Source organism: Branchiostoma floridae, chromosome 17 (assembly GCF_000003815.2).
Source record: "Branchiostoma floridae strain S238N-H82 chromosome 17, Bfl_VNyyK, whole genome shotgun sequence".
NCBI classification, from domain to species: domain Eukaryota; kingdom Metazoa; phylum Chordata; class Leptocardii; order Amphioxiformes; family Branchiostomatidae; genus Branchiostoma; species Branchiostoma floridae.
Genome location: NC_049995.1, coordinates 10970253 through 10983784, shown reverse-complemented (window position 1 = coordinate 10983784; position 13532 = coordinate 10970253). Strand labels below are relative to the sequence as shown.

The 13532-nt window shown below is 41.6% G+C and overlaps 3 protein-coding genes across 3 annotated transcripts in view; 2 read left to right on the top strand and 1 right to left on the bottom strand.

Moving 5' to 3' along the window:
• Positions 1-552: 552 nt before the first annotated feature.
• Positions 553-4602, top strand: LOC118404023 (D-inositol 3-phosphate glycosyltransferase-like). The gene is made up of 4 exons (XM_035802948.1): positions 553-647; positions 1428-1500; positions 2087-2373; positions 2898-4602. The coding sequence occupies exons 2-4, from the start codon at positions 1494-1496 to the stop codon at positions 3846-3848; spliced, it is 1245 nt and encodes a 414-aa protein (XP_035658841.1). The 5' UTR covers positions 553-647; positions 1428-1493; the 3' UTR covers positions 3849-4602.
• Positions 4603-5025: 423 nt separating this feature from the next.
• LOC118404022 lies at positions 5026-8461 on the top strand. The gene is made up of 3 exons (XM_035802947.1): positions 5026-5072; positions 6060-6132; positions 6429-8461. The coding sequence occupies exons 2-3, from the start codon at positions 6102-6104 to the stop codon at positions 7706-7708; spliced, it is 1311 nt and encodes a 436-aa protein (XP_035658840.1). The 5' UTR covers positions 5026-5072; positions 6060-6101; the 3' UTR covers positions 7709-8461.
• The window catches only part of LOC118404006 (sorting nexin-19-like), an 11474-nt gene continuing 5874 nt past the window's right edge, over positions 7933-13532 (bottom strand). The window contains exons 5-10 of the mRNA XM_035802909.1: positions 13009-13203; positions 12417-12600; positions 11351-11489; positions 10881-11065; positions 10492-10579; positions 7933-9743 (exon numbers count right to left, since the gene is read on the bottom strand). Coding sequence (XP_035658802.1) covers positions 9602-9743; positions 10492-10579; positions 10881-11065; positions 11351-11489; positions 12417-12600; positions 13009-13203 — 933 coding nt within the window. The 3' untranslated portion in view covers positions 7933-9601. The remainder of the gene's footprint in view (positions 9744-10491; positions 10580-10880; positions 11066-11350; positions 11490-12416; positions 12601-13008; positions 13204-13532) is intronic.

The following is a 13532-nucleotide window of genomic DNA, read 5'->3' as shown; positions in this document are numbered from 1 at the left end:
TGAAATCGGTTCTGTAACTGTTCAGAAACTAATATCACGCCTAAAACCACCTGTAAACAATTATGGAAATCTGGTATTAGCAGACTACAACAGTACACACATTCATATCTGTATTGAAGATTAACGACTTACTTTTTATTACGGGCGGATTGATACACGAAATTGTTGTTTAAAGTTGGAGTACTTAGGACGAAGTTGAAACGTAACGTCAATGTGTGGCTGCGCATATAATCGGCGTTTGGAACGTCACATTATAGACTGGTATACTATTCTACATATTTGTTGCACTACATAGGTAGTAGAAACTGTATTAACGTCTCAGGTGGCAAAACAGCCTGTTTTAATTGCAACGTTACGTTAACATGTACAGGTCTTTTCAATAAAGAGAGACTCAGTATCATCAAGTCAATGTCGATTCTGAAAGCGTTATAGAGATCCTGACACGTTTCAACTGCAATGAGCGTAAGTAAAAAATACGACAACACGAAAGACGACTGGCCCTGGTGTTATGTAGTTCAGGCAGTGCACCTGTTCTAAAGAGTCACTCTTGCGCGACGGTTTCACACCTGGTGACCTTTAGACCTGCGTACGCCCCACCATTGTTCAACGTCTAGTCCTTGGGCCAGGACACCAAATTTCACATATCGGTACGTACCCTCTGAGCGGGCAAATTCTTCTTGTGATTTATGAATAGTAGATATATATTTTGATGTGATAGCCATTCTGGTATGATAGCTTTATACCGGCTATCAGCCGTCAAAGCTACATTTTGTGTATCACCCTCTTTTTTGTGTCAAGGGGGAGGGGCAAAAAACAAACACCAATATTTTTCAATAAAAATTGGAGGCTGGTAGAACCTGCAAAGGCGATCACAAAAATATCAATTGGTCTCTGATATCATAATTCAACAGAAAATTATGACCATCTAAAGTCGGATTTTTAGTGATATTCTCGTCAAAAATATATATACTTTATCTTCCAATATTATGCCCCCTCCGAGGGTACTGATATGCCGTCTGGCCCAGGGACTAGTTAGCGAAACGTTTGCGTCCGTCTGCTGATAGGAACCCGATGTTTTGAAGTTATTTCGTTAGAGAAACGTTTCAGAAATGTTTTCAACAAAGTTCAGTACGTTATCGCAATGATAGACACATCGCCATGGCTTTCAGGAAAACACCTGCGAAAACAATTGAAATGGCCTTTAACCCCAGGTATCCGGATCTATAGCGTTGACTTTTGTACTGCACAAAGACATAATAAGGCCATGTTTTCACGGCAACAAAACAAGTTACATTTCAATTTTCCTAGGCTGTGACAGCTATACCAAAGGTCACAATATCCTTTTCTCTACAACGTAGTACAAATGTATAACGGTTTGCTAGTATGTGATTGTGATGGTGGGTTATACCTTTCTCCATGTATTCTAGGCACATCAACAAACCGAGTACTGATAAGCAGTGGATCAGAATTGCAGAGGACAACAGTCTACAAATATGGCAGGTACGTTGTCTCAGCACTCATATTGTATGAATACTAACACTAGACGTTTTATTCTTCAATACTCAACATCGTCAAATTCTGTCAGTGTATTAGGTCTTGAAAAGAATTCTTGCTGTAATATTGAAGAATTGATTATTTATCACATTTACTAGTAGTATTTAGGACAGATAGTTTGAAATGTTGTGATAATTTGTTTTCGAACTGTTTTCTATATACTGTACTAGTGAATTAATGTGAAAAAGGGGTGCTATCACATTTTTTCACTGGTAGATACAAATTTGGAGCACCATTTCAATATTTTGGATAAACAAAGTTGAAAGACGTGTAACAAAGAGACAAAACGTTACGTTGGGTCTCTCAAAGTGCGAATGAGAATCATGGCATTCTATTGTAACATAACACTTTTAATTCCAATATTTGATGTTAAAAGTAAACATTTTCCTTGTTTAGTAGTGGTAGTAGTGGTACAAGTAGTAGTAGATAAATACGGTGTATTATAATTACAGCACCGTTGGGGGGGGGGGCATACGGCCTTTCTTTTAGCTGAATACATCTTTGTTTTCTCACGTTAATATTCTTCACACAGGCTCAATAGTTATAACAGCCCTGTTGGTCAATGACGAGTATGGGAGCTCCAAGGGTGGAATCTCTACGGTCAACCGTGAGTTGGCCAGGCTACTACGGAAAGGCAAGGTCGACGTGTACTGCACAGTCCTGTACCCACCCCCGAAAGAAGATCAAGACTGCGCAGACAGAGATGGCGTCAAGCTGCTAACACCATTCCGTGATCCTGAGGACTCACGTGAGCCGTGCATTGAATGGCTGACCTACGATCACCCGACTCGCTACCCGAACAGGATGATGCCAGAACAGGTATTAGAATATGTTCATGCTGTGTTTTTATGTACTTAATAGGAATTCCTGTATTCAAGGCATAGGCAGGTGGAGTAAAATCGACACTAGTGTGGTAGACTGGTATGACTAACAAAGTTGGCAACTACACTCATGTCTTCCATATTGGTGCCACTTTTACAACTATCCAACTAGTTTCACTTCTACAACTACAGTCATGGGTACCGCTCAAGTGTCGCGTCTTTAAGTACAATCGTTAGGCTACAACACAGTAAGGAGGTTGAAAAAGCCTCCTTGAACATAGAGACTAAAACGACCGTTATTCTACAAAGGAACACTGATTCACAAAGTCAAAGCTCGAAAATGATTCACACGTAAAAAGCTGTCCATCTGTAACTGTTCTGATTTTTAAGTGAGTATAAGTTTCTGTACTTTCAAATTCGTCTTTAAGTTAACATTTCACCACTTTGATATAGCTTTGTAAATTAGTGGTAATTCAGTTCATGAAGTCTGCCAAATGCTAATAAAAGTTTCTTTTGAAACAGGTAGACATCATTGTAGGTCATTTCCCCATCACGAACCAAGCAGCCAATAACATCAGCGAGCGCTATCCCGATGCCAAGACGATCCTCTGCAACCACGTCATACCGTTTGACACCGACCACTTCAAGGGGGACGCCGCGGCCATTGCTGCGGTTAGCAAAGAGAAACGGCTAACCAAAGAAGCTAAGGATGCGCACGCTGTGTTCTCTGTTGGGAATCGGATCCACGGCCACTACGACAACCAGTACAGGGTTCACGACACGCCGATCTCCCACCACCTTTACCTCCCACAGCCTTCGGAAAACTTCGCAAACACCAACGTGAAGTACGGCGCTGGTGAGAAGGTGGTGCTCACCGTAGGACGAGTGACGAGAGTGGAGAGGTTGAAGGGCCTTGATATCGCTGCAAAGGCCATGGGGATGGTCAAGGAGAAGATCCCAAACGCACGGCTGCGAGTCCGGGGGATTGCTGTGGACGACTACGCGAGGAGCAAGAACATCCTAGAGGACAACCTGGATAGCGGGAAGCTGGTGCCGACGCTGCTGCCGTACGGTACAGAGCGGGAGATCATCCAAGATATCCGACAAGCCCACCTGGTCCTGATGCCGTCCCGGGCAGAGCCGTTCGGAATGGTCGGACTGGAGGCCATCGCAGCGGGCATCCCCGTCCTCATCTCGGACCAATCAGGGCTCGCAGATCTGATGAGGGAGCTGATGGAGAAAGGGAAGGTCTCCGCAGACTTCCGGCACAAGATCGTCAGCACCGGTTTGAGGGACTCCGACCTGGAGCAGGCTGCCCAGGTTTGGGCCGACAAGATCGTAGACATTCTCGACGACATGAACTTGAAGTCTGAATTCAAGAAGGCAGCAGGGTTCAAGAAGGAACTGTTGGAGTCCAAGTACTGGGAGGAGTCTCACAAGACTTTTCTGGAAGTCTGCTGTGGACGTAAATAAACTTCCCCTGAGTTTTCTGTGGATTTCTCTATGGGGACCTTCCATCTCTTACAAACTATGCCTTTGGGTACTTTCGGAAGGAATCACTTAACAATGGTCTTTTAAAGTGCACCATTATGATGATTTGGTAGTTGTTTACTCTGGGGACAAATTTTTTTTTGTTAGTTGGTAATTGCTAGGAGGAAGAAATTTGAAATGATATATTCCAATACTCCATAAGTTATCTGGATTTATATGTGCACTTAGTTAGGACTCCTTTGCTGGCAAGGACTTCGAATATGGTACGGGTCATATAATTATTTGTACTTTTTATGGCCTTTTTTAAGTAATTAAGAAGTTGATAGATTAGGATACTTCAGATGATTGTAGTGTTAAAATTATATGTCTGAAACCTGAACACTACGTTGCAGCATTAAGCAAAGCGCACAGTCTATATCGATGTAAATGCTCTGTGTAAATTGTGGCCATACTTCAACATAAACAATCTTGGCTTAGAAATTGTGATGCTACATGCATGAATAAAATTCTTGTTTAACTTTTAAGTTATAATGATATTACAATAATTGTTTTCACACACTTGAAGATGATAATGTCAATTTGAAAACATATTATTGAATAAGTCTGGCACTGTACATGCAAGAGTTTGGAGGTCTATTTGCGAAAACAATGTGTGGCATGGGAATAGCATAGAAACTGTTTAAGTTCGAATTCGAGCTAACAACTTTCAATATACCCGTAGATGTGCATACAATCATTTATGGTGACAATAAAGAAAAAAAACACACCATAAACTGATTATTGAAAACCTCTTCGCGAATTTACCCTAAACACAACATAGTATCAAATGATCTAGCCCCAATATCACTGAGTAAAGTTCACCACAAGTTAGGCCTAGGTACAAACTGATTTAGCGCCCATAAATAAACGTGGGCAGCATACCTGAGGCGTATGCACACATAAAAAATACAATAGTGAAAGGGTAATTCAATAACAAAGAAAAATGTTTGTCAAAGAAACGAGCCGTCGTTTCGTTGTTTACACTGAATATCAGTCAATCTGGAGATTTTGAGAGGAAAAAAAACAGGGTTCCGCTACGAAAAAGTTCTTTCGAACTATTTTATTTCACGTGCGGATGGATACTTCAAACTACTGTTTATCTTTTGAGTAATCAGGAGGAAATAGGTACGTGGCATCGACAGGTAACTGTGGGCTCTCCATACAAAGGTAAGATCCCCTCAAGTTTAATAACGCATAGTGCAAGTTTACAACGTTGTGTACAAACTTCGCAGTGTCTGGAGGCACATCTGTACAGAGTTATATGAATGAACTTCATGTCTAGATGTATATATAAAAATTCAGGTGTGGTACATTCCATAAAGGGTTCAAGGACGCTCCCGACGTGAATGGGTGTAGTTTGACACCTAGGCACCATTATGATTGCATGACGACATTGCAAAGAATTGTATAAGTTAAGTTAGTGTGATGCTGAGCGCACACCGAAACAAAATGAACTAAAACGTTAGATCTACCAATAAATGGATGCCAGGTAAATTTATGATTAAGCAAGACTAAAAACGACCATTTATTTGGGCAGCGTCTATTAAAGTATCGGGTAACAGGTGCTCTTTGTTTGCTTTCATGTATCATTGTTGTGGGACAAAATATGCTGTTCATGCAGTGTTATGAACGGGGGAAAGAGCAGTGAGCTGTCGACATTAACTTGTCCAGAGTGCTCGTCAAGATCTTGTACAACTGGATACGCTAGTGCAGCTATAAGTTATACATATAGCTGAACATTGGTCCCTACCACCAGCGAACCGAGCTGGTGGTAGGTCGGAAGCGGTCTGACCAGCTTTAGAGAGAGTCAAATTTGACTCAAAACCACAATATCTCCCGACCCACTCCCAAACAAGGTTGGGGGAGGTTGGGTGCCATGTTGGGATGTGCATGTGTAACCCGGGCTTTGATAACTGGGAATTTGATAAAGAGTGTAATATTCTAATATAATAATAGAAAGTTGCAAAAGCTGCTTGAAGTATCTGTTTTTATATACAGGGTTATTGAATAACAGCTATCTAGAATAGCAACAAGGCTAAAACACGTAACGGGTTACAAATGATGCACTATGATATGTTATATACATCATATATAACTGTGCCGATTTAGATATTGACGTGTACTAATCATTCTCGTACAATTTTTCATTGACAGTAAGTGCTACAAAGTCTAGTGTGGTACCTGAAAACAACTGGAATGGCTTCGTCAAGGGAAGAGCCAATGGACGGTATGTGGTCTTACAATGTAACGCAATATCAACTTGACTTCGTTATTAAACGTGTAACAAAATAGAATGTATATGTAGCACATTTCCATACTATAAAAAAAAGTAGAAACGTGCAATACGTAGTAACATGACAAAGAAAACCATTATTAACAAAGAAACCCTATTTCATACTTTGTATAAGCACACATGGGAGGCAGTAAATCACTTCAAGAAAGCATGAATTAAAATGAAATGTTCTATAGCATGATTACCAACTTGAAATCTCTACATTAATATTCTATTTATGATTTTATCAGGTCTTGAAGGTCCAACAATCCTGTTACTCAACGACGAGTACGGTACAAGCAAGGGCGGTATATCCACCATCAACCAGCAGATCGGGCGGCTGCTAAGGAAAGCCAAAGCCATCGTCTACTGTACAGTTCTTTATGAAGACATTCCGGACGATGATCGTGAATGTGCCGACGAAGATGATGTCCTGCTCATCACGCCTTTTCGCCCTGAGCGCCTGGAACGAGAACCAAACTGGGAATGGCTAGAATTCTACCACACCATTCACTACCCAAATCTTCCAGAAAAGGTGGACTTCATCATAGGCCATTCTGCCATTACAAGCCAAATCGCGCGGAACATACAAGCGCAACGGTACCCCAATGCGAAGGTCATCCTCTTCACCCACGTGATGCCAGAGGACACAGATTACTACAAGGGAAAGAAGAGAGCCATTGCTGCTTCAAGGAAGACTAAAGCAATGGTGATGCAGGCAGAAAATGTGCATGCCGTGTTTGCTGTGGGAACACGAATTCACCAGCACTTCAGCACCAAGTACAGGGTTCTCATAGGCAAGAAAAAAGACATGAGACCATGCTTACACTACTGTTTCCTTCCAAGGCCATCTCAAACGTTTGAGAGAACCGAGGTGAGCTTTGATAAGGGTCAACTGGTGGTGTTGGCTGTTGGCCGGGTGAGGGGTGTGGAGAGGCTGAAAGGCCATGACCTGGGCGCACGATCTATGGGGATGGTGGCGGAGGTGATCCCGAATGTGGTCTTCCAAGTCCGTGGAATCGACACCGATGACTACGAGAATAGCAAGAAGATCTTAGAGGACAACCTGGCGAGTGGAAAGCTGAAGCCAACGCTCCTGGAATACGGAACCCAGCAAGAAATCAGCGACGACATTCGGCAGGCACACCTGGTCCTGATGCCGTCCAGAGCAGAGCCATTCGGATTGGTCGGACTAGAGGCAATCGCAGCGGGCATCCCCGTCCTCATCTCCAACCAATCAGGGCTCGCAGATCTGATGAAGGATTTGATGAAGCAAGAGAAAGTGTCCGCGGACTTCCGACACAAGATCGTCACCACAAGCGTCCGGGACTCCGACCTGGAGAAAAATGCCGAGGCATGGAAAGAAAAAATCGTGGACACCTTGAAGCACGTTGAATCAGAGTTCAAGAGAGCAGCTGAATTCAAGAAACAGCTGCTAGAGTCAAAGTACTGGGAGGAGTCCTACCAAGCCCTCCTTGGCGCTTGCGGCATCAACACTATGCCAAAGGACGACTCGGAAGAAGAAATGTGAAAGAAGTCTCACATGCTTGCCCATCATGTCAATAAAAATCGTTTGGGGTAGCTGAAGCAAAAGGGATTGTTACCAGAAAGAGTATGACCTAGCATTTGGCATCTATGCGTGTAAGGGACCATTGATTAAAAGAACTTTCTTTTTCCAGAATGACTTGCACATGTATGGCATGAGAACATACACAGGGGCCTTAACAAAGTAATAGATATCAATTGTATAAAAAGTTGTTTGACATACCGGAACCGATTTTATTGAGTTGTGACTGTAAGTATTGTATAGATTCCTATTGCACAAACGTTGAGGCATTCAACATGTAACTCTGTATGCAACAAAAGTGAAACATTTTTATGGTCGCAAATTGTAACAATAATTGCACCTGTCAGAAACTAAGTGTAGGCAATACTCCATCCTGAATGTAACATGTTTCTACTATGCTAGCTGTTTTTATTCCATATTGCACTGTCTATTTGCATAGAATAAAACAGCTCTATTTTTACAATTTCAACGAAATATTGAGCTCATTTCATGGCTACTATTATATTTACATGGCCTTTTCCTGCTGGATACCAATATTGTCACTCTGGGAAGCTACAGTTAAACAACTATCAAACAAATGCTGCAAAATAAAACAAGAAATTTTAGTTATTCAGCATTTTTGTGTGCATCACAATATATACACATAATTGCAAAACTGCAGTGCTCATTCTCAAATGAGCATAATTTTATAATTCAAATAAAACAAAATGACAATTGTGCATTTGTATGTCATTTGCTTTGGTCAGAGCATGGAGGTTGAACTGAACATAATAAGTAACATTACTGTAACATTGATATGTGTGTTTGATAAAGTTCCACAACAAGTAATATATTTGGCACAAAATGATGACCATATAATATATATATATATATATATATGTATAGCTTGTTATACTTTTCATTGTAGCTGTGCATAACATATCTGACAATTCCATGCTTCATAATTAAAAGTTTTTATGACACCAGAATGGTATCAGACAATGGACATAAGTGTTTATACCAAATACACACCCTTCTGATGTTATTGAGCATCAAACCATCAAAAACCAGTACATTTGTACTGTCAGCTCTAGGTTCCTGCCACCAGGTAATTAAATCATAGCCCTTGCCCTTGTAGCAGTCTCCGAACGGGTTTTTTTTTGGAGGGGGGGGGGGTTGCTGGCTCACGATTTTTAATGTTGGCTCAGAACCGAGCTGACCCCCCCCCCCCTCGCAAAAAAGGAGCTGCTATGGAGGCTTTTTAAATCAAACATGACTATACCTGTCATGATGTCACAATGGAAACAGTAGCCAGTTTGTAATTCCTTGTTAGGATTTCGTCAATATCTGCCCTAATCCTCGATATTTGCTTATGAGGTTCACCTCTCAGTTCAGTTCATTGTCTCATCTACATTTGTATGCTTAATGAAAGCAATTTTGGAGATGATTAATGTTACCCTGCTGACATATACTTTTGTCACCAAATGTGCATCTGCTAAGGGTATATAATGAGGAGAAGGCTATTCGATACCTATTTTTGAAGGTGTCATATACAGAAATTTCAACTTTCACGAGGGAAGATTTTCACCTCCCCTACCAATGTAGCCAGTGGGAGGGCCGCTAGGAAAAATTCAAAGCAACAGAAGTTCACCTTTTTACAATGAACAGTCAAACCTGTACCAGTGAACATCTTTGAAAAGCAACTACCTGGCCAATGTGACAACTTTTTGGTGGCCCCTTTCCATACACCTAAGCATTAAGAATCCTGTCTAAGGTGCCGCCACCTATCTATCGTGACTTGTTCCTATAGCTTGAGTGGCCGCTATAGACATGTACAGGTTTGACTGTAGCACACATTAGTGCTAGAATAGCACAGAGTTAGTACAGTAGGTCCATGTCTGTTTGTGCAGGTTCAGGTTTGTGGTTGTCAGACAGAAGAAGGTTCCTTTGCAGTTCTGCCGTGTCCACTTCAGGCACCAAGGCTTCTACTAACAGGTCCAGCAGGCAGTAAGCAATGTGTCTGGGAATAAGACAGAAGAACTGTTAACACCCAGCCTGCTAAGGTAGCCATTAAGCACAAGATTTGTACTGATTATGGCCTTAGTCAGTAGGGAAAAGGTTAAAATAAAGCCAAAGCATTCATAATGTTTAAAGAGGGGTGGAGGAAACTAGTTATGCGGAGATGCAGAGCGAGCTCGCGGGAGTGAGAGAAAACTGTTACAATTTTTTCTGTTCAATGAGACTTGTCATGCCTGTATTGTCATGCCTGTATTTAACTTGCACACACTGAGATGGTAGTCTGGTATTCAGACTAATTATACCTGTCAAGTTTCTTTTGCCAAGTCTCTTCCGTCCTTTGCAGAAAAGAGACTTGATGTCTATAATAGGTCAATTGGATACCAGACTAGCAAGATAGACCCAAACTTCAGTCAAGAAGTATCTTTGATTATCTAAGTTTACACTTTGGAATGCCAACGTTAAGTTTTGGCACCATGTACATGTATGCTATGGGTATAGGGCAGTTAGGCAGAAAGTTGATGAATAGAGAACACCCATCAAGCATTATAAGGATGTTTTCTGGAATAATGATGCAGCTACAACACTATGCCAAAGGAAATCATTTGCTGATGGTTGATAATGATCTTTTAGAGGAAGGATGGGAAAATGAAAGGGTATAAGGATTGGGCAGGAAAAATATGCAAGATGATTTTCACCACTGTACAATTTATCTCATCATTGAAAAACAAGCTGCTTACAAATGTCCCCACCTGTTGATTTTTGGGTTCTGGAAGGCTTCTAGTGCCTCCTGCATGGCTGTCCGGTACTGCAGCTGACCCAACAGCACAGGAAACAGGCCTGTATGACAAAGGACAAGTATGACAAAAAAGACAACAAAACGTACAAGTGTACAAAGATTTGTATTTTATCGATGATTTTGCAAGGTCACCAAAGTGGTATGGCTTCAGAGTGTAACAGTGGGGTTTAAGCGCCGCCAAACTGACCAAAGGATCTGACCCTTTTGGCGTAACGGTTTAAGCGCTAGATTTGTGGTCTGGCGGCCCGGGTTTGGTGGTGGTTTGAATCCCGGGAGTCAAGAGAGAGACTGTTTCTACTCGCCTCTTACAAGTGAGATATTGTAACTTCTAAAAAACACTACCTGGTAGGAAGTTGACCATGGCTTCCAGTGCCTGCTGTTTGCTCTCCTCCTTCTCTTCCTCCGTTCTGATTGGTTCAGGCTCATCCGGCAGGACCCCGCCTGGCCACACGGCTTCCCGTAGGAGGGACAGGTAGTACACACACTGCTCCTGATTGGTCAGCAAAGTCACCTGACTGTGGAGCCACCTGAAGAATGGAATATGCAAATTAGGGTAGATTCCATGATTTGTTGAGAGGGGTGCTGTTTCTTTATAGGTAGCAACTTTCTGGGTTTCAAATATACCAATACTTGCTTGAATGTGGATAAATCATTGCCATTTACTGGTAATCAAAATTAACCCTACGAAATGTAGAACATCTATAGGGCCAGAGAAATAATACTGAAATGTCAAAGCTAATTTTGTATCTAAGTCGAGTAAAAAAATCAAACGTAAACATTTGTATCTAAGAATAGAAGTTTTCCAAACTCACTGTTCCAGTAACCTGCCAGCTGCTGTCCTCACCACCTGTTGTACCCTGTCCTCACAGAACCATGACCTCTGACCCTCCAGGGCCTCACAGCCAATCAGAAGGGTTGTGTCAGCCAGGGGGAGGGGCTCCTCTACTGGACCTGAAAGAAGAATAGACTAACTATTTAAGGTAGCAGAACACAGTTTTCGGCCTATGGGGATTTCTATAGTTAAGGACCACAAGGTGACTGACATCGACGCTGATAAAATCATAGAAGGGTGCAGTTTTCAAGCTCGACAAATTAATATGTTGAAGTCGAGGGTATAACCTACCAAAATAATTGAAAAACAGAAAAAGTTGTCGTTTTGAATTTTTCTAAAGACCTCTTTGAAATGGGGTCATGCGGGGCCATGCGGAACTGCAGCCGACTCACAGGGGTAGGCAGCTGTAAAGGTCACGCGCATTTATACACCAAATGGACAAACATCAAAATCTTACACATACCACCTGAAAGTCGACTCCTTATACTACCATATAGCAAAGCTCATCCCCCGCTGTCTTTCACGTTACGGTGTTTACAGGCGCTTCCAGATTTCGGCCGCACTACTTTTTTACCCCTACATAATAGACCACAGGGGTCGCGGATAAATACTGTGGGCTGCGACCTTAACCTTCAGCCTGCTAAGGTTAAGCTGTTTGATACGACATTTGTGTTGGTTAACAGGGGTTAGGTAGAATGGAGAAGGTTATAGAAGACAAGTGTTTTGTCAGTCAGTCGTGATGTTTTCTGTGAATTTCAAGGACTTTCATTCCACATATATATACAATAACTAGAATATATACTTTAAAGAAATCTGAATATATACTTTGAAAAATTTTGATATATACCTTTAAAAAAAGATTTTAAAATGTCTCTTATTTGTCAAAGTAATATTGCTCAAAGTGTAGCTATACAACCGTATGTAGTCCATTCCCACCGGAAGGACCCCTAATCTTTACAGTAAGGGTGGAAGGTACTAAAAGTTACTTGAGGTATGGCTTTCCTCAAACACAGGACTCCTATCTAATGTCCTATCCAAGGACTAACCTGTATGTTGTGCCTCTGTCCCCATATCTGTCATGTCACACCCATCCCCCTGTGATCTGGGTCCCAGCAGCAGTAATGGTTCCTCCCCTGCCCCCCTCGGCCGTCCCACATCATCCCTCAATAGTGCCTCGTTCTCACGGTCATTCTCCGCAATAAACATCTGTAACGTGGTCTCAACAGACAGCTGAAAAAATCGACAGCAAAAAGCTTCAATAACAGAAGGACAGACACTATTGCACAGTGCAATTACGAGCTACAAAATAGAAATAAAAAATACTTATTAATCATCTTAAGATTCTAGTTGCTATTCAATAAATGATACATATGCTACTATTCTTCTAATATCAAAGCAATCTCTTATGTATAGCAATCTTTCATGTAGTACTACCTATGTTTACATAGTGACAGTTGTCATATCTAAATAAAAAAGATATATTCAAATCTGCTTGTTACGTTTTCGCCTATTTCAAAATCTGTTATTTAGCTGCAAGAAATGTAACTTGAATATAAAATACAAAAGACTTTTTAATTCATTTCTTGCATTTCATTCAAGTACAAGAACAATTGTTTGAATGTAAAAGTTAATACTTACCATTGTTGAATCTATGAAGGCCAGATTTCTCTTTATTCCTGAGTTACTCTCTACAGTTGTCCCTGCTGACGGCTTGGACTTAGCACCCCCGCTCTTGGAGTTGGACTTGGTATCTCCCTCCTGGTCATGTGACTTGGTGGAAGGCAGGGCTGACTTGACGGTGTCAAACAGGTCGGACACAGCATCGGTGAACAGCTGAAACACATGGTAGCAGTAGTATTATCAATGGTAGTACAGGTAGTATTAAGTATTTCATTTTATTGCTGCGTCGGTACATAGACACTGACACGGGTATGCAGCAGTCGGCTAGTCCTCACACCGTGGTTCCAAGTGGCTCTGTCCAGTGGGTCCACACTTGTGAGGCTTTACAATTTAATGTCCTTCTGTTGACGCAGATGAAACCATAGAAACACACCTGTACTTGTACATGTATAGGACAGGCTTCACCCAAAATTACTCATGTCACAGTTATTTAAGGATTATCCAGACGTGAGTGTGCTAGACTTCAAAAGTCTGACGGGTGC

Excerpts from the sequence above, each read along its gene's own strand:
- LOC118404022 (XM_035802947.1), top strand. The coding sequence starts at position 6,102 with ATGGCTTCGTCAAGGGAAGAGCCAATGGACG. Across the intron at positions 6,133-6,428 it reads AAGGGAAGAGCCAATGGACG|GTCTTGAAGGTCCAACAATC; the intron begins GTATGTGGTCTT and ends TGATTTTATCAG.
- LOC118404023 (XM_035802948.1), top strand. Across the intron at positions 2,374-2,897 it reads ACAGGATGATGCCAGAACAG|GTAGACATCATTGTAGGTCA; the intron begins GTATTAGAATAT and ends CTTTTGAAACAG.